General features: G+C 35.3%; 1 protein-coding gene across 3 annotated transcripts in view; it reads right to left on the bottom strand.

The window, feature by feature from the left end:
• Window positions 1–20897, bottom strand: part of ClpX (Caseinolytic protease chaperone subunit) — a 201486-nt gene that overhangs the window by 86112 nt on the left and 94477 nt on the right. For all 3 annotated transcript variants that reach the window (XM_090406130.1, XM_090406128.1, XM_090406129.1), the window contains one exon: window positions 1395–1577. In XM_090406130.1, coding sequence (XP_090262256.1) covers window positions 1395–1577 — 183 coding nt within the window. The remainder of the gene's footprint in view (window positions 1–1394; window positions 1578–20897) is intronic.

Genomic DNA, 20897 nt, shown 5'->3' with positions numbered 1-20897 from the left:
TACTTGAAATCTTAATAGACTAAATATGTGCAGTCTGTACCATTAAAATGAACAATAACCTTAAACCTCAGCAATCAATCAACTTTATAACTGCATACCTCCAATTACAAGATGGTAGAACACAAGCAATGAACAATAAACAGTCAAAGAGCAGGGAGTAAAAATGATGGGCCCAGATGGTGCGAACAAGTCAGTTTCCTAATTGGATGGAAAACCAATAATGGAGAGCTTTATATAGTACTTCTTTAATTCGAAGCTCAATTAAATGTTATGTAGTTTGTATGAGTAATAGCTTATTTTGTATTTGTTTTTCTTTATCTAAAAGGAGAGAAACCTTTCTGATTTAGAATTTTTTTTATCTCAATTTTTGATTTTAATGGTAGTCTGCACATATTTAGTTCGTTATGACAATTTCAGGTATCAGGTAAGTGATGCTGATTTAAGCTAATATAATATTTTAAAATGGAAATATTAATTTTGCATTTACATTTTTATAATTTACTTATCTTCTTTCTTATATATCTTCCATTGCTGTTTATATTTGTATGTTTTTATGTGTTGCTTTGTGTTCTTTTTGGTTCCTGCCAATCGTTTGTGTTCTGTCATCAGTTATGATTTCTCACAATTTCTTTTGTTGCATGTCTTGCAAGTTCCTTAGTTCTATTTCTTGTGATTTCCTTTGTGTTATTTCCCATAATTCTGTTTGCTCTGTTTTCTGTCATATATAAACATTTGTCTACTGATTGTGATGTCATTTGCTATGAAATTCAATCTGCTATTATGGGATTTGAGCTTTTACTTTATATAACAGTACATCGTCAAGGATACAATCTCAAAAATGTATTACTGAGAATGTCTCTGTACAGAGACAAAATATAGGATCTAATAAAATTATATTTTATTGTTCCTCTGTGCTTGTATTCATTCCAATAAACCTTAAAATGAGATTATGTATTTCTAGCACCAATAATGCTACTTCAGTGGCTGACAAAATGTTGAATGTGATTTTCTAATTTATTAAAATTAAACTGTTATACTGTGTGATCACAATGTTTTTGCATTAATCCAAATTAAATAATAAATGAACTATGTTTTAATTAGAATTCAAAAATGGACCACCATGAATCAAAATAAGTGACCTAAAAATTTAACAAAACTATTCATTTGGCTGGGAAGGGAAAAGGATGAATGGGATCAACTTTAGATTATAATGCAATTCAAATTACTTGAGACTAAATTAAAGACATTTTATTAAACACTGTTATAATTTTGAGAAGGGAATAAATTAAAACATCACAACTACTACAACAAGTTTTGCATTTAATACATAAAAGGAAAAACATGAGTCTACAGTTCAGCATGCTATCAAATATCTTATAGTAAAAATAGATTACCTGATCCAGTAGGTCCTAAGAGAAGAATGTTACTTTTTTCCAAATGCAGTTCATGACTTTTAGCACTAAGAAGATCAGAACCCCTAGTGTGGCACCCATCAGAATCCTGAGGAAGCTGCTGTTGCTGATAGAAACTAACTCCTAAAGCATTACTATGTGAGATTCCTGAGATATGAAGGAGATCTGTAATAATAATTTAAAAAATTTTTAAATCTAGCTTATTTTAAAAATTATTTTTAAAATAAGCTAGATTAATTTTAAAAATTAAATTTTTAAAATTAATTTTGCTTATTACTGAAATATATTTTAAAATATACTCTCAATTATGATAAGCTAGATCAATGTTCAGGACTTAAAAAATGCACTCATCTGTGAAAAGTGAACATTTTTAGTTGACAAGTAAAGAACAATCAGAACAGGAGTACATGTTTAACTGTCAATTTTTATTAAAGCAATGCCAATTTTTTCATATGTTTTATATCATATATATATTTACACATTTATTTTTTTCACCTCGCTAATTACATCTATTGGAGTGTGCCAGTTACAAACTGTTTTGTTGATTATGATTAATTTTTTTCGTAATGGAATACAATCATATAAGAGGAGAAGATATGTAATTATCGCAAAAATATTCCAAGTCTTAAGCATAAATCAAAGTAACCAGCTATCTGCAATAGGATGTTTTATTTTATTTGAATTATTATTTTTTTTTATGGTAACATAAATAGAAATAAACAATTACCAATAGTGGTAATTTTCATATTTTGCACCCAGTGATGAAATATATTTCACCAGTGTGTACATACACTGTATCTGAAATAATTCAAAATGTGAACTATTAAGAGTGGATATTAAAACATGGAAAGTTTAAAAAAAAAGTATTGAGATTTTTTTTAAATATATATTTTTACAAAATGCATAATTTTATTTATGCCAATTCTACAGGAGTAATCTAAATGTTTTTTCAGTTGCCACAGTCATATGCCATCACAGGGCCTATCCACTTGCCTAAGTTTTGGAACTGATTAGAATTCAGAAAACTCACTACTGTAGTTAAATATGTGTGTAGATCTAAGGGTTCTATTTCAATGAGTTTTATGTCAACTTTGAACATATTACTCTCAACATTTGTTTATAATAGCACAGAAGAAATTGACTTTTTTTTTCATAGAAGTGACCGAAGACATATTCTAAGTATTAGAATGGAAAACGTGCGAGAAAATGATTATCATTAATAAACATATAATAATCAATGATCTTTAAATTAAAGATGCCAAGAAATTATATTCTTGGTTTCATCCTTTATCCAAGTGTAAGCAAAAAAAGTTTGGTCTGGATAGTGGCCCATTATAGTAAAGCATTATACATGTCCATAAAGATATGTGTGTTGCATTATGGGATACTAAGGCAATTGATGTGAAGTCATCAGCCTCTATATGCAAATAGCCCAGTCATGAAGTGACTTCATGCATTTTTTTTCAAACTTTGTTTGCTTATACTTGGATAAAGGATAAAATCAGGAATATAATTTCTTCGCACCTTTAATTTATAGTATAACCAAGTGAAAAAACTTTCAAAAAACATCAATAACGTATAAGTAGAGATGAGCCGAACCATTATTCAGACAAATATCTGAATGCTCGGGTTGAACTTTGGCTGAAGCATCGAATATTTGGCTTAAGCATAGTGCATTAAATTGTATAAATAAATGTTTAAAAAAAAATACATCATAAAGACTGATAAAAATGTTTATGCATGTATATATTTGTTCAAAACATTTGTTTATAAAATTTAATTCAGTATGCCTCAGTCAAATATTCGGTACTTCGGCCAAATTGCAGAGTGAAGAAAGATTGAAAAATATGTAATAATACTTCACCTAATCATGTAACCACAAGCAAATGTAAAAATAAAAGAACTAATCTTATTTCATAACCAAATATATATATATATATATAGAAACTTGGAAAGTTTCAAAAAAGACCAAGGAGTTAATCAGAATATAAGAGATGGCATCAAAGTTGCCTTAGCTTGCACTACTAAAAAGACATGATTGTTGCCCATTCACCTTTTATTACAGATTTTTTTTAAAATTAAAGTTTTGCTGGCCTGACAGCTGTTTCGAATTATTTGTTCTCTTCAGACCAGGCAGAAACCTTAAGAGGTTTCAACCTGGTCTTTGGAATTGAATCCTCATTCAATACCAAAGCAATTCACTGTCAGAGAGTTGTATAAGTAAACTGCAGTCAGTGTGTAAGAGTAGAGTAGAATAAGGCAACTCTGCTGCCGAGAATTGTATTTTCATAAATTCTCTGATTTTATTCAAAACTTTTTTTAAGTTATATATCTACATATTATTTATTAATTCATATAAGAAGATAGATATCAGTAAGGTGACAAAAAAGCCTCTGTAGCTCAGTCAGTATAGATGAAGCTCTTTGGTCAGACAGACCTAGGTTCGATTCCCATCTAAGATGTGAGGAATCTTTATCTGGTCTCTTTCAACTAAAGGTGAGTTAGCCAGTCTCATATGGAAGGGTGCGTGTGTGTGTGTGGGGGGGGGGTTCTCCCGGAAACTTGGGCTTTTCATCCCCCAGAACAGGCAAACTGGCCCTGTAAATACACAAGGACTACAGTCAGAAATACTGCCCTTAGGGGATGCAGCAAGGAGTAACGACCTGGCTGTATTAATTAGCTGTAAGCCCCCCTGCCAGGGGAGGGACTCGATCAGTTCTAGGTTGGATGGATGGATGAGGGGATATGATCATGATGATGAAGGTGACAAAATGTTCTGGAGGTAATTGTAAAAGCTTAGAAATGGAAGAAAGAGTACTGTAAAAGGAATCAAAGATGATAAAGGTGACATGAAAACTGAACATAGGGATATCCTAGATGTCTGGAGTAATTACTTTGAAAGACTCAAATGAAACAAGATGTGACAGAATTGTAGTAGAAAATTTTCAAGAGAAATGCAAACAGGAGTACATTTCAATACTTCAGCTATAAAAAGCTGTTAAAAACTTGAAATGTGGAAATGCAGCTGGAGTATATGATATTCAGCCAGAAATGCTCACATATGGAAGTATAAAAGTTTTGCAGTGGGAGGAACTGGTCAGAAGGTTGAATTCCAGATGATCAGAATAGAGCTTTCATTGTTCCCATCTATAAAAAAGAAAATAAAGCTGAATGCAAGAATTACAGAGAAATTTCTCTATTAAGTGTTCCATGTAAGATTTATGCACGCATACTTTAAAACAGGTTGAGAAAAATTGTGGAAAAGAAAGAAAAGGAGAAGAACAAGCTGGTTCAGGCCAAATAGAGGTTGTCAGAATCAGATTTTTGCATTACGACAATTAGTTGAGAAATTCAAGGGAACATGACAAGGATATGTACTTAAGTTTCATAGATCTGGAAAAGGCATACGACAAGGTGCCCAGGAAATGGCTATTCAAAACACTAGTTTTATGGAATAAATAGAGCATTATACAGGGCAATACACAGTCTATATTTAAGTTGAAAAACAGCAGTTAGAACTAAAGGAAATACAAGAAGATGGTTTCATCTGAAATCAGGTCAGACAAGGATGCACATTATCGACACTCTTATTCATCATCTATATGGATAACACTATGAAATTAAACATTATGAAATGGCATTAAACCTGATATTAGAATTGGAGATAACAAACTTAGCTCTTTGCTTTATACTGATGATGATGAACTCCTAAACATATCCAGTGCAAGTCTCCAGAATTCTCTAACTAAGCTAAATAACAGCTGTAACAAATTTGACATGAAAATCAGCAATAAGAAGACCAAACTATGAAAATTCAACTGCGTTCTGAATTGAGAGCCTATAGAACAAGTAAAATATTTAATCTACTTAGGCACAGTTTTTAGTGAAGATGGCAAGTTCAATCTAGAAATAGACAACAGAATAAGCAAAGCTAATATGGTGGGGGAGCCAGTAGGATACATTTATAAGGAATAAGAGAGAAATTAGCCAAACCACAAATGGGATACAAGAAACCATTCAAACCAGTTTTAAGTTATGGATCTGAGAGTTGGGTTAGAAATAAAGCACTTGATCAAAGATTAGAGACCACAGATATGAAAGTTCTTAGAAAAATTAGAGGCATTGGCAGATGACATCAATGGCAGAATCATATTAAAAATGAAGACATTGTGAAGGAATTTAACATTGTTTGCATTCGAGAATGTGTGAAGGGCTAATCTAAGGTGATACAGTTACTCAAACAGAATGGAAAAGGAAAGGTTAGCAAAACAGGTGTTTGATGCCAAGATGGCAGGAAAAAGACCAAAGTTTACGTGCATTGATTCAGTCAGAAGTGCCTTAGAAAAACGAAATGTTAGATACAACAATAAGCGCTCCTTCTCGTAGACAGGCTTATACGTTGGTTATGCATTATTAAAACACTTAAGGAATAGAACAATGTAGTTAAGGATATAAATTAAATTAAACTTTAATAAATATTTTCCGATATTTCGGCAACGTCACATTGCCATTTTCTAAAGGAACTTACAAAAAAGTTACGTGCACGTAGGCACAACACAGAAACTGGGAATGAAGAGATGAAGCTATTGTTCTCCTAATAGTCCTGATGGTGCCCTCTAGCGGGCTAAGTAGGTGTTCTTGGTTGGGCTGAAGGTCTGCAGATGTAGGCCTCCCAAATTTGGGGCAGTCGCATACAACCAAATTTATTGAGGTTTGGAGAATTTCTTAGGGCTGAGGCTGATTCCATAAAGAGTCTTTCAAATTTGTATTTGCTACGGTGTATCACTGTAGCTTTCTTCCACCGTATTCTGCGGCGTGTATCCAGAGCATGGTCCGCAAGCCCAGAATGACTGTATTTGTGAAAACGGATGTAGTCCTTGTGTTCCGAAATTCTGATATTCGCTGTCCTGCCTGTTTGGCCAAAGTAAGACAGTTTACAACTGCAAGGACCTGGTAAACACCAGGTAGGTCTAGGGGAAGTGGTTGGTCTTTAGTGGAGCGGATAAGGGATGCCAATTTTCTGTAAGGTTTGTAACAGGAGGTCAGGTCATGTTTTTTTAAGATTTTGGTAATCTTTTCCGAGGTGCCTCGGATGTAGGGAATGGTGATGGATTTAGAGTAATCCTTGTTGTGGGGGGGGGGGATCTGTGGTTTGTAGGTTCTAAAAATTTTTGGATTTTTTTGGGGGGGTAGCCATTGGCTGAGAAAGTGTTGAGGATGTGATTTAGTTCTGTGTTTAGGGCCAAGTCGTTTGAACAGATTAGTTTAGCCCTGTTGTATAGTGTTTTCACTACTCCATATTGTTGTGAGGGGGGGGGGGGATTGTTGGTGAATGTATCTGCCTGTATGGGTGGGTTTTCTGTAATCTGAGAAAACCAAGGATCCATTAGGCTGGCGGGTGACTAGTGTGTCTAGGAAAGGGAGGCTGTTGTTTTCCTCTTTTTCCAGAGTGAATTTGATTCTGGGGTGTTGGTTGTTTAAGTGTGTTAAGAAGGAGAGAAGTGTTTCAGAGCCATGTGGCCAAATAGCGAACACATCATCAACGTGGCGAAGCCATATGGTTGGTTTTTGTGGGGCAGAGGCTAAGGCTTTTTCTTCAAAGGTCTCTATAAAGAAATTGGCCAGGGGTGGGGAGAGTGGTGAACCCATGGCTGTCCCCTCTATTTGTTTGTAGAATTTTCCCTGCCAAACGAAATAGCCTGAGTTCATTGTGAACTGAAATAAGGCTGAGATAAGGTGGAAGAAAGCTACAGTGATACACCGTAGCAAATACAAATTTGAAAGACTCTTTATGGAATCAGCCTCAGCCCTAAGAAATTCTCCAAACCTCAATAAATTTGGTTGTATGCGACTGCCCCAAATTTGGGAGGCCTACATCTGCAGACCTTCAGCCCAACCAAGAACACCTACTTAGCCCGCTAGAGGGCACCATCAGGACTATTAGGAGAACAATAGCTTCATCTCTTCATTCCCAGTTTCTGTGTTGTGCCTACGTGCACGTAACTTTTTTGTAAGTTCCTTTAGAAAATGGCAATGTGGCGTTGCTGAAATATCGGAAAATATTTATTAAAGTTTAATTTAATTTATATCCTTAACTACGTTGTTCTATTCCTTAAGTGTTTTAATAAAACAATAAGCGCTGACAAGTAATAGACTAATTTGGAGGAAAATTTTGTTGATAGGAGATTAATAATAACATAAACCTAATCATGTAGTGTTGTCATATTAGTCTGAATACCCTTCAAGTGTACACATCAGGAAATTATTATTAAGAGAGACCTCCAGAGAGTAAGGGACTCATCGAGGGGAGGGCACATACTACATGCACCAGCTATCATACTTGTTCTTGAATTCATTCACAATGCTTGCACACACAACATCCAATGGTAATCCATTCCAATCATGCACCACTCTATGAGAGAAAAATCTAGCCCTCAATTCCTTCTTAGCTTCCAACGATGCCCTCTTGTCCTTTCCCCACCCTCCATGAAATGAAAAATTCCATCAACTGAAATCCTGTACGACAGTTTCAGAAGTTAGTAAATCTTAATCATATCAACCACATTCCTCCTGTTTGCTAGTGTCTGCAGACCTGCACACAATAGTCCAAATGAGGTTTTATCAAGGCCTTGTAAAGAGGCAAAATAACATCCTTATCTTTGCACATGAAAGTTTGTTTCAGCATTACAATTATCTTTTGAGTTGCAATCTTTGCTACATGGCACCTGAACTTCAACTCTACTAATTCTCCAAGATCCCTAGCCTCATCAGTTTCTTTGGCATAATCCTACCAATATAATACAACTTGGATATCTAATCACACCAAGTGAATGACTTTACATTTACTGAAGTTAAAATGATATCCATTTTCCCATGTCCACAATTCCAGCCTATTCAAATCATTCTGCAAGTACTGCATATCAGCAGCATTCCTGATTACTCTACCTATCTTTGCATTATCAGCAAATAGCTGTATGTTGCCAGTCAAATCTTCCCAATGTCATTAATGTACAGATTGAATAACAGCGGACCAAAGACCAATCCTTGTGGTACACCACTGGTTACCGAAAATCTTGCAGACTTACATCCTCATTATACCACATTTTGATATTTGTCAGTCAGCTATCCTCTCATCCATGCTAATGTTTTATAATCCAAATCCATATTCTCCAATTTATGCAACAGTCATCTATGCTGTATTCAGTCAAAAGACTTAGCTAAATCCAAAAGTATCATGGTGTATCCATTCCCCTTGTCTGTTCAATGGTAACATTATTATAGAATGTGAGCAAGTTGCTAAAACATGACCGTCTCTTAATAAAGTCATACTGTTCATTGCAAAGCAAAGATTAACTATTAACCCATTTCTGAATGTGAGCCCTAACTAATTTTGTCAAAATCTTCACCACCACTTCTAAGATGATGATTGGTCAATAGTTGGATCCATCGGTCTTTACACCATCCTTGTACAATGGAATTACCATACATTGTTTCCACTTCTGCGAAATCTTCCCTGTTCTGAGACTGAAATTATGTAGCCTGGCCGAAGGAGTAACCAATTCAGTTGAACAATCTTAGTACCTGTGCTGATATCCCATCAGCCCCTATTGCTGAATTTTATTCAGTTTGTGCAAAAACTCTAACATCTCCTTTTCATACACCTGAGTTTCTCCATTCAGTGAACTCAATGTTGCATACACCAGGTTGATAGCTTTTAGCAAAATGGGCACTCATTAGTTGAACAACCTCTTCTGCATCTGTCACCTTCACATCATCTGCATTCAGTAGAGTTATTCTTTCATTTTCATTCTTTCTTTTACTTGCAGCATATCAATGGAATTCTTGTGGGTTGTCCTCAGTTTGCAGAGCCAATTTCTTTTCATACTCAGACTTAGCTTTCCATACAACAGTTGTGACTTTTCTGGCCTGCTTATAATTTTCATAACGTACATCATTCTTATGCACACAGTATTCCTTCCACATCATCCTTTTCTTATGAATCTTTTGATTAATAAGATTACACATCAATTTGACTCCTACCCTATTTATTCTTCAAACTCTCGCCGGGACACATTCTGATATTACAACATTTAAGTATTTTTTTAAATGCCTCCCATGCAGTGTCAATATTCTTCCTATCCAACAACTGATACCAGTGCGATGAACTCAGTATACTCCTCAGTTGGTCATAATTTCCTGCTTTGCATTTCAGCATGCAACCTTTTCTGAATGGAACATTCATAAAGTTAGCCACTTTCCAAGTGAGTATTGCATGATCACTGTCACCAACCAGAAGCAGAATAGTTACATCTTTAACTGAAACACCCTCTTACACTATAATCAAATCAACACCACTCTTTCACCTTGAGTTCCTTCTGTCACATGCTGCTTGAGGAAGTTGTCTTGCAACAGCTCAATAAATTAGGTTTGATTCTTCTCATGAGATTTTACTGCTACCCAATCAATGTTTGAATAATTAAACATTGATTACTGAAACATTGATTGGGTAGCAATGTTTGAATAATTAAAGTTTCCCCATTATGATAACTCTTTTTGCACCCATCGTCTCTATTTGGTAACATATGTATATTATTTGGCATTGGTATAATATTGAAAGGAGGATATTATAAATCCATCCATATTTTATGTCCAAATATAGAAAAATTTTCCAGAGCTTATGAAAACAACTTTCTCATAAACTCTCTGGTAAATTTTTGAAATGTTTAAGTTTTTCTATATTTGATTATAAAACACATGGAATCATAATTTCCTCCATTATTTTGTCACTCTTATTCCAAATTAAAGTTTCTTTGCTCTACAGTTTAATATTTTATTATACATCTACTGAGAGTTCACTTGCGATGAATTTAACTTTTTTACATTGGAAAGCTATGGTATATTTTACAGAGGATTGTCACTCTTTTTAAGGTTTTTATAAGATCCATGATTAGAACAAACAGTTCATAACACCTATCAGATCAGTGAAACCTAATGAGCAACACTAGTAAAAGGCAACTATATGTGTTCCTGTACAGAGTTTATGTTGTTTAAACAGTGAAAGCCACAAACTACCACGTTCTCATAAGATCTGGTAAAAGGTTATATTTTCATAAGATCTGGTAAAATTTGAAAACTTTATAAGTTTCTTTCTATATGTGGCTATAAAATATGGTTGGATCCATAGCATTTTCCATTTCAATACAATAAAACTCTCTTTAAATTTTATAGGGATCATTTCTTTAAAAAACATACAGTACACAAAATAGTACAATTATTGCACTATTTCCTCAAATAACAAAATAAAAATAGTAATAAAACTTTTATTTTAAATTATGAAATACAGAGGATAATTAAGGATCTGTTAGTCAAAATGAATGTGCAATAAATTATGATGTAGGAAAGGGAATTTTTTGTGATGTTGACAAATATCAGAATGGGAATTGTACAATGAGACTTACTGTACCTATGGTCCCATAAAAGGTTCTACTAAGGAAGTAGCAGAAGATTTTTCAAGGCATCAGGAAATGGCAGCTGACATGCAAAAAAGGAAAGGTTGGTTCTTGTTTTTGGAGATCTGACTAGCAGAGTAAGAAATGATTACCAGACATAGAAATGTTTTGGGAAAATCTGGAGAAAAGAGCAAAGCTAATAATAATGGTAGTACCTGCTGGATTTCTATTCAGGACATGGACTACTTATCACTAAAACCATGTTTCAACATAAAAATGTTCACAAATTCACATGGAGAGAAGATACAAGAAAAAAGAAAAGTCTCATTGACTATGTTGTTGTTGTTGATAGTGATGTTTTCCCACTACTTTAGGATAGTATATGGAGGATTTGAAAGTGGAAGTGATCATTTAGTGTTGAGCAGGATAAACTGAATTTCATACTGAAAAGAAGAAAATGTGTCAGAAAATTAATGAAAGTTGAGCAGCTTTCAGATGTCAATGTTACTCAAATACACAAACCTTATTCAAGAAAAAAATGAAAGTTTGAAAACAAGAACCAAACCTTGGAGAGTCAGTGACAAACTCTGAAGAAAACATCGTCTGATTCAGCCAGAGTTGTTTGCAAAGATAGAAAAATCAATACTTCATTATGAAATTAGGAAGTCATGGGAAGACTTTGGTAAGAAACAGAAAATTGATATTAGGAAAGTGGCAAAATATTCTGGAGGGCACTGAAAAAGCTTGGAAAGTATGAAAATCACCAATAAAAAGGCAGATACTATGAAAATAGGTAGGAACATTGAAAACATCAATTGCATCCTGAATAGAGAACCTCCAGAACAATTAAAACATTTCAACTATTTAGCTGAAATATAAAGATGGAAATTAGCTAAGCTGGTACAGGAAGTCAACTGAATAAATGTATATGAAATAAGAAAGAAATAGTCAAAACACTAAACTAGCTGTATACAAGACAGTATTCAAAACCAATATTAGCTTATGAATCTGAGATCTTCTCATTCTTCAAAATACTTCATCAAAGACTGGAGGACCTCAGATACGAGAGTTCTGAGAAAGATTAGGAGAGTGAATAGATGGCATTAATGAGTACATCATTTTAAAAATTAGGATATTAGGAAAAAAAGTTGACACTGTTAGCATTCAGAAATGTGTTAGCAGAGATAATATCAAGTGGTATGACTACTTAAACAGAATGAGAGAAGAAAAGTTAGCAAAACATGTATTCTTTGCTAGGAATGTAGAAAAAATACCCAGAGGAAGACCAAGATCTAAATGTATTGATATAGAAAAAAGTGCTTGAGAAGAGAGAAATATATCATCATCATCATCAAATTCCTGCCATGTACCCTCAAGGGGTGTACAGGGTATGATAGTACTACATGAAAAAATTACATCATTATTAATTTCCTATCTACAATTTTCCTCCAAATCAGTCTGTTACTTGCCAACACTCCAACATTATCAGATCTTATATTTCTATCGTCGTCTAAAGCACTTTGTACTGTATCAATCCACCTATATCTTGGTCTTCCTCTAGGTCGTTTTGCTGCCAACCTGGCAGAGAACACTTGTTTTGCTAATCTTTCTTCGTCCATTCTGTTTAAGTAACCATACCACCTGAGATTAGCTCTGCTAACGCATTCCTGGATGCTGACAATGTCAAGTTCTTTCCTAATATCCTCATTTTTAATATGATATTGCCACTGATGCCATCTGTTCATGCCTCTAATCTTTCTCAGGACTCTCATATCTGCGGTCTCTAGTCTTTGATGAAGTGTTCTACTTCTGACCCAGCTCTCAGATCCATAAGTTAAAACTGGTTTGAACACTGTCTTGTATACAGCTAATTTAGTGTTCTGACTAATTTCTCTCTTATTCCATATGAATTTATTCAATTGACTTCCCACCATACCAGCTTTGCTGATTCTGTTGTCTATTTCTATATTTAATTTACCATCTTCAGTAAAAATAGTGCCTAAATAGCTGAAATGTTTTACTTGTTCCACAGGTTCTCCATTCACAACACAGTTGACATTTTCAATGATTCTGCCTATTTTCATTGTCTTTGTCTTTTTATTGCTGACCTTCATACCATATCTATTACAACAGCTATTCAATTTAGTCAGAGAATCTTGCAGACTTGTAGCGGATTTATTTAGAAGTATGACATCATCCGCATAAAGCAAAGAGCTGACATTAACATCTCCAATTTTGATATCATGTTTAATACCACTTTCCTTCATAATGTGATCCATATAGATAATGAATAACAGAGTGGTTAATGTACATCCTTGTCTCACACCAGATTTAACATTAAACCATCTTCCTGTACTTCCTTCAATTCTAATAAAGACTAAGTATTGCTTGATATAATGCCCCATTGACACCATATAACTGCAGTGTATTGAATAGCTTCTCTCTTGGCACCTTGTCATATGCCTTTTCCAGATCGACAAAACTTAAATACAGATCTTTGTTATATTCCCATGCTTTCTCGACTATTTGTCGTAAAGTGAAGATCTGATCCTGACACCCTCTATTTGGCCTGAATCCAGCTTGTTCTTCACCAAACTTTTCTTCCGCAATTTTTCTCAAGCGTTTCTCAAGTATACTTGCATAGATCTTGCCAGGAACACTCAGTAGGGAAATACTCTGCGATTCTTACATGCAGTTTTATTTCCCTTTTTATATATGGGTACTATGAGAACTCTACTCCAATCATCGGGAATTCGTCCCTCTGTCCAGGCTTTCTGAACTATGCAGTGCAGCCACTGTAAGACTTATACCACCATACTTCAGCATTTCTGGTCAAATATCATCTACTCCTGCTGCCTTTCCACATTTCAAGCCTTTGATGGCTTTTTCTACTTCAAGTATGGATATGTATTCCTGACTGCATGCCTGGTCAGTGTTTTTTACCACTGTGCTGTCATCACTGCTTGTTTCATTTAGCAGTTTTTCAAAGTAATTACTCCATACTTCAAGGATATCTTTTTCTCCCGTTTTCATGTCACTTTTATCATCTCTAATTCCTTTTATAACACTCTTTCCTCCATTCTTAAGTTTCTTCAACAACCTCCAGAATATTTTGCCACCTTCTTGATATTTATTTTCTATATTCTTGCCAAAGTCCTCCCATGACTTTTGTTTAGCTAGTTTTACACAGTGTTTAGCATTCTTGCATTTGTCTCTATATTCTCTAAGAGCACAAGCTGACTTATTTGACAGGAACTTTTGGTATGCTTTCTTCTTTTCCTTCACTGCCTCTTTAACTTCCTGTGTCCACCAGGGAATCAGAGAGAAATATAAGATATGATAATATTGGAGTTATGACAGATAACAATTAATTTAGAAGAAAATTGTATATAAGAAGTTAGTAATGATGTAAATTTTCATGTAGTACTATCATAATATCCTGTGCACCCCCCCCCAAAAAGGAACCTGTCAAGAATTTGTTGATGATGTGCGCGCGCGCGCGCACACACACACACACACACACACACACACACACACACACACACACACACACACACACACACACACACACACACACAAAGAAGTGAAATGAAACCTATAGTACATCAATGGGAAAGAAGCAAGCAGGAACTGCCTAGTTTGTTTTTTGAACTAAAGATCATATTCCTTATGGAAAACTATGTGAAGACTGTTTCAAATAAGAGGTAAATGAAATGAAAGAGGACAATGATAAATTGAGATGTTGCTGGAAAGTTGCCTACGTACTTACAGGCTTAAGAAAAGGGAAGGTAGAGGAATGGTGGTTTAGCAAAACAGTGCACATGAAAATACCTATATAACATACATAAGAACAGGAATAGAATGTTTATAAGAAAGTGACTGGAGTGAGTCTGTAAGAAAGGAGTCACTGATTAACAAGACTGCCCTCTTTTGGTGGATAGCAAACATTTTTAGAGAGGTTTCGGTGCACCTATCCAAATGTGAGAAAAGTATTCTAAAGTAGGGCAGGTCTGGGTTTTATGCAGCTTTTAAAGTTGTACAGGTGAGAGGTAATGTGTTAAGTGGGAAAGGACATCTAGCTATCTGGAAGCAGAAGAGACTATGTATACAATGTATTGTGCTTATGCCCAAGAAAGATTAAAGGAGAAAGTCAGCCTAAGAAGGCAGATAAGATCTTGAATGGAAATTTAAATATAGCCAAATGGAAAGGGAAGTGTATCATCTTGCATGAAATCAGACAGGATTGTGGCATTGAAGATGACAAGGTTGTCTTCATCACAATGGCTGGTAATGGAGGATCTTAGGGTTTTTGAGCATAAAGGTATGCAAATGAAAAACAGGAATGGACGCGTACTGCCATCACCAGAAATATGGATAGGATTTAAAATTAATGAGAGATAATTTATATATATAAATGATCATAAAAAATACACAGCCCTGGGATTGATAAGTAAATCTGAAGAAAGGTAGCCATCCGTCATGATACATAGTCAATCCCAGAGAAGACTTTTGATATGTTTCATCTAAAAATAGTCTAAAATCTAAAAATGCAACTAAAAATTCTAATTTTAATTTTACTGTCACTATGAGACAGTAAAAAGGATCACTATGAAAAGATGACTTTAAAAACAGCTAATGGCAGGGAGGTAACTGAAGTAAATCAGATCGTTGAATTACTGAGTTATCATTTTGAAAGGGTGTACTATTTAAATGTTGATGTTGCAATGCTACATGTTACACTGACTGATAGGGGAATAGAGGTAGAAGAAATCGAGGTGCTTTGAATACTGCAGAACCTAAATGTAATCACTGTCATTGGATTAGATGGCATATTGCTCCTCTGACCAAGCTGTTAATTAAACATCAGTACTGGGAAAGTGCTAATGAAATGGAAAGAGGGCAAAACAGTCTCACTGCATAAAGGAGGCTCTAAGACAGAAATAGCAAATTATAGGCCAATCAGCATCTCACAAGTGGCAATTAAGGTTGACGAAATTGGTGAAAGAGTATCATATTCCTATCCATTCAGGGCTGGATGGATAGGAATATGATACTCTATAAAGGACAACATGGCTTTGTGAAGGGCAGGTCTTGCCATAGTAATTTGCTTACTTCTTTTTTATAATAAAGAGACAATAAAGTTGGATAAGGGAAATGGGCACTCAGTGATACTGCTAGACTTTGCAAAAGCACTTGACACATACAACTTTGTTGCATCATTGGAGTAAATGGGGATGGATAGATATCAAAGAGTGGTTTATGGAAGAGTTATGTCAATGATATAGGAAATGATCTAACAGGAAATATTCAGTTGTTTGCTGATGATGCAAAACTGGGAAAAACAAGAGTAAATGAAGCTGATGTAACGATTCTACAAGAAGACCCAAACTAATTAACAATCATGGGCAAAGATAAATAGCTTCCATTTTAATGGGACCAAGTGTAAGATGATGGCTAATGTCTTCAGACTGATTGCCTTAATATTCCATAATGCAAAGCACGCATCCTTTCAAGTGGGTTTAATGTTATGTATTATGAAAAGGGCTATTACCCAGACTGGTTTTGACCTTTATTGAGGCAATCTGAACTACAGGAAATTGATGAGGTTAGGGAATTCAGGGATATTTGTGTACAGGGAGCTGAAGTTAAGAGGGCAAACATAGTGAAAACAGCACATAAAATTATCTGGTTGCTGAAGAACACACTAACAAGCAGGAAAAGAGAAGTTATTGTTTCCCTATATAAGGCTCTAGTACATCCAGACTATTGTGCACAGATCTGGAGACACAGATTCCATGGAGATGAAGTAGTGGAGAGAATCCAGAGGTGAGTGACAAAGATTGTGGCAGTCTATAGAATGCTTCCTATAAGAATAGATTAAGGTCTCTGTGGCCTTCAAAAACTAGCTGTTAGGCAAAAAAGAGGAGACACAATAAAAGTATATAAGTTATTAAAGGGATTTATAGAATTAACAATGAAGACTTTTTTCAGGGCATGGCAGGAAGGGAGAGAACATGGAGAGGGAAATGGGAATTATGGAAATTATGTAAGAGTGTGGTTAACAAGGGCATTTATAGACTTTTTGGTTGGGGGGGTGGTCAATGGGTGGAATCGGTTTCCAGAGGTGGTTGTGAGTACTTCATCAAAGAAAGAGTTTAAGGAGAGGTATGATAGATATTCTAACAGCTAGTGTGTGAATGAAGGATCTCTCATGATGAGTCTACTGACTTCAAGGAGATACCTGCATAATAGTGATCAATATTAATAGAATAAGATATTTTGTTGCATGTGATAATTATTATGATAAAAATTATGATTGATATTGTCAATTTAATATCTCAATTTTTCAAAATTCATATTTTGTCATAAGTATTATAAAATGTGTGCTACTCAGGGTAAAATGAAAAATCTTTTATGTATCTATATTTTGTCTAGGTATGACTTTATTTTTATTTTGTGATGGAAAATGTGTAATTTAATTTTATAGATGCACTGTTTGGAAAGAAGTCAATGGACACCCCATGGGCAAGGTGCATCATGCCATGTAATGTAATGTTTGTTGTCAGTATAAATTATAGGTAGGAATATGATGCTCCTATGTCAGTGCAACTGTGCCTGGGTGAAATGGCTGCGAGAAGGGAACTGAGTGATAGGATGCCATGTTACATGCTATCTGTTTGGCAAATTGTTGAAAAATTGGGCCATACCAGGTCAACGATCAGTGATACTATACTGAGATGAAAGCAAAGAGAGTCAACTGCAAGTATACCTGCAGTGGATGACCCACCGCACTCACTGAACATGACCATAGGGTGCTACGAAGAATAACATGTAAAAACCACTATTCGTTAACCAACACGTTGATTGCGAAGTTCCAGGTATCAACTGGAACACAAATCTGCACAAAAAAATTCAGAACTGAGGCTCACAACATGGGGTTTCATGGTAGAACTGCAATATACAAGCCCACATTATCCAAACCAACATTCAGCATCATCTTCAGTGGTGCATAGAGCATGTACAGTGGAAATGGAAAGCTGTGTTATGGAACAACAAATCATGCTACACCCTCTAGTGAGCAGATGGATGGGTGTTGATGTTACAGATGCCTGGTGAACATCTCTCACCAGAGTGCATAACCCCCAACTATGAAATTCAGAGGTGGCAGTGTGATAGTATGGTCCTGTGTTTCCCGGTTTGGCCTTGAACCTCTGATTGTCACTAACACTGAACTCAGAGAGGTATCTGAACATTCTGGACAATGCAATGCTTCCTACTTTGTGGTATTTTTATGGAACGGAGCTTTGTTCCTTTCAGTAACATAATGCACCGTATTATAAGGCTACTGCTTAGTTGCGTGGTTTGTGAATATGAATGTCACCACACATGACTGGCCTCCAAAGAGCTTTGATCTCAAACCTATTGAACATCTGCTGAATAAACTGGAGCATCAGGTGAGGTCAAGGTACATCCATCCCACAATATTCCAGGACCTCATTATATGCCAACAGGAAGACTGGTCCAAAATTCCCATTGATCGCTATCATCTGCTTGTGGAAAGTATGCCCCATAGGATTACTGCAGTAATCACAGCAAAAGGAGGTCCTACATCTTATTAAGGTGGACACCATGGCTGTTTGTTTCTCACACTATGGTGTCTGTTGAGTTCTTTCCAAGCAATGCATATACCAACAAATGCAACCTTAAGCATGACTTCAGGAAGTGCACTATATTGAAAAATAGTATAAAAATTAGAATTCGTTCAAATTAGAAAACATTCATTTCATTGATTGCAGATAGATACCTTCCAAATGTCAAGTCTGACAGATCAGAAAGATAGCTGTTTCAAATTGAAAAATATAGTTTATTTTGTTATGATTCTGCTGATTTTCAGGTTGATTTTATATGAATTATTAAATATTTTGTTGGCCTGGTTGGCTGACTGATTAGCATATCCTCTCTCCAGCTAAGAGGCTGCAGGTCTGAATCCTGCCTAGGGCATGGATATTTGTGATTGTCCTTCCAATTCTCTGTGGAAAGAGCATCTGTGAGCCCACTATATCCTATAGCAACTGCAGTTGGTCCTCTGTCGAGGAACCATAAAACTAGGCAAGAAACCAATGGACAAGTCATCCAGCGGCACCCACAGCAGTATACTGGTTAAGGTAGGGGAAGACAGCTCCATCCAGACAATAGCTAAGGGATACACACACACACACACACATAAATAAACTAAATACTTTATTAAGTGTGAACAGTTATTTCATTTTTTTTTATCTTATTGCGCTGATAAGCGAATGGTATGGAGTACCATTTATTGAAATGACATTAAACAAAATAAATTTCAAATTAATCTTTAAAAAATTGGTGCTGTAATCCTTGAAAATCAATACAAAGCTACACCACTCATTCCTTCCTACCGAAAGTCTTGCAGATATAAACAAAATGTCTTTAGTGACAGAAATTTATAGCAAATTGTCCTGTGCCTAGCTAAGACATTCTATTAATTTCTATAGATTCTGACATTCTATTATTTTCTTCCTATGCAACTCTTCCTTTAAAGTATTAATAGGTTTTACTAATGAATAGGCCCATCTTGCAGATATGTCTTAATTCTTCTTTCACTATGCGTTATTCCCACTTCACATGCAGGGTCCGTGTGTTATTTAGATGCGACTTCTTGTCAGTACCGCTCCGAACCGACCTATTGCCTAGTCTGCTGCTGGGGAGGATATATTTTTGACTGTAGCAGCGTATGTTCAGGGAGCCGGTTTGCCTGCTTGCGGAATGAAAAACGCCATATAAACTGGTGGAAAAATCCTACTGCCCGCGCCCAAGACCGACTAACTTCGCTATGCCTGAGGAAGATCCTCAAGTTCCTCACGTCTTCGACGGGAATGAAACCTGGGACACTCCTTCCCCAGGCATATGGTTGTGAAGCGCAAAGCCACTAGGCTAACCATGTAGATATGTCTTAATTATATGCCTTAATTCAACATTTGAGTTCATCTAATGTTTTATCCTAGTTTTGGTTTGAATGGAAATTTGTAGCCACTCTGATTGGCCAAGTGGTTAGTGCATCTGCTCTACAGTTAAGTGGCTGCAGGTTCAAGTCCCGCCAGGAGTATGGTTGTTTGTGATTGTCTTCCACCTTCTCATACAAGGATATGTATTCTCCCCCTCCCCCCAATGGCAGACTCTGCGACAAGCCAGTTGGGGTCTCTTGAAAAGTCGCAATAATAAAAAATAGTAGACCCCACATTAAGCAGGACAAAAAAATGCTGTTAAATTGTGAATGAAGATATTTATAATAATAATACTTCATTCATAATTAACATCACATCTACCATATCATAAGTAGGACTTATTTAAATTTATTCTGTTAGTTTCTTGCTTATAAAATATTATTCATGTAATTTCTTTTAAGTTTTTAGTTAATTTTATTTATGTGATTTTAAAACATATTATAGATATGAAAAGGCTCTGTACTAAAGTGTCAATTATTTTATTCCTTTAATAATAATATTAAAACTGTAATGTATGTAATTTTAATATATCCAGAAGATTCTTTGTGATATCATTTGATTGGCTGTTGTGAGAAAACATGCAAATTTCTCCTAGCACGTGTTGGAGCATGAATTACTATACATGAAGGGAAAAACATGTTTGATGTGGGCCTAACCGGTGAGAACCAGTTACTGGCAGGGAAAAGGAAGCAGTGGATACGAAAATGAAAGTAAAAAAAGAGAATTTTGATGTGCCAAAAACGAAATTTAAAGGACCGGGAATCGCTTGGTATTTTAATTTACCTTTTTCTGAGTTGGATTTATACTAAACTTCCTAACGCCTAACATTGGAATAGCAGGAAATAAGAAAATATGTATTAAAAAAAAAAGAAGAAATAGGTAGATAATTTAAACCAAGTGCATAAAGGTTATATTCTCCTGAGTCTATAAATCAGTCGCGGAAGTGGAAGATTCTTTTTAAGTCTGTGTTATTACAAAGTAAAAGTCAGCAAGGACTTTAAAAATGTTGT

Source organism: Typopeltis vanoorti, chromosome 16 (assembly GCF_054136105.1).
Source record: "Typopeltis vanoorti isolate ZY-2024b chromosome 16, IOZ_Tvanoo_1.0, whole genome shotgun sequence".
Classification (NCBI taxonomy): Eukaryota; Metazoa; Arthropoda; class Arachnida; order Uropygi; family Thelyphonidae; genus Typopeltis; species Typopeltis vanoorti.
The sequence above is the reverse complement of the archived record's forward strand: the minus strand, read 5'-3'. Positions and strand labels throughout refer to the sequence as shown.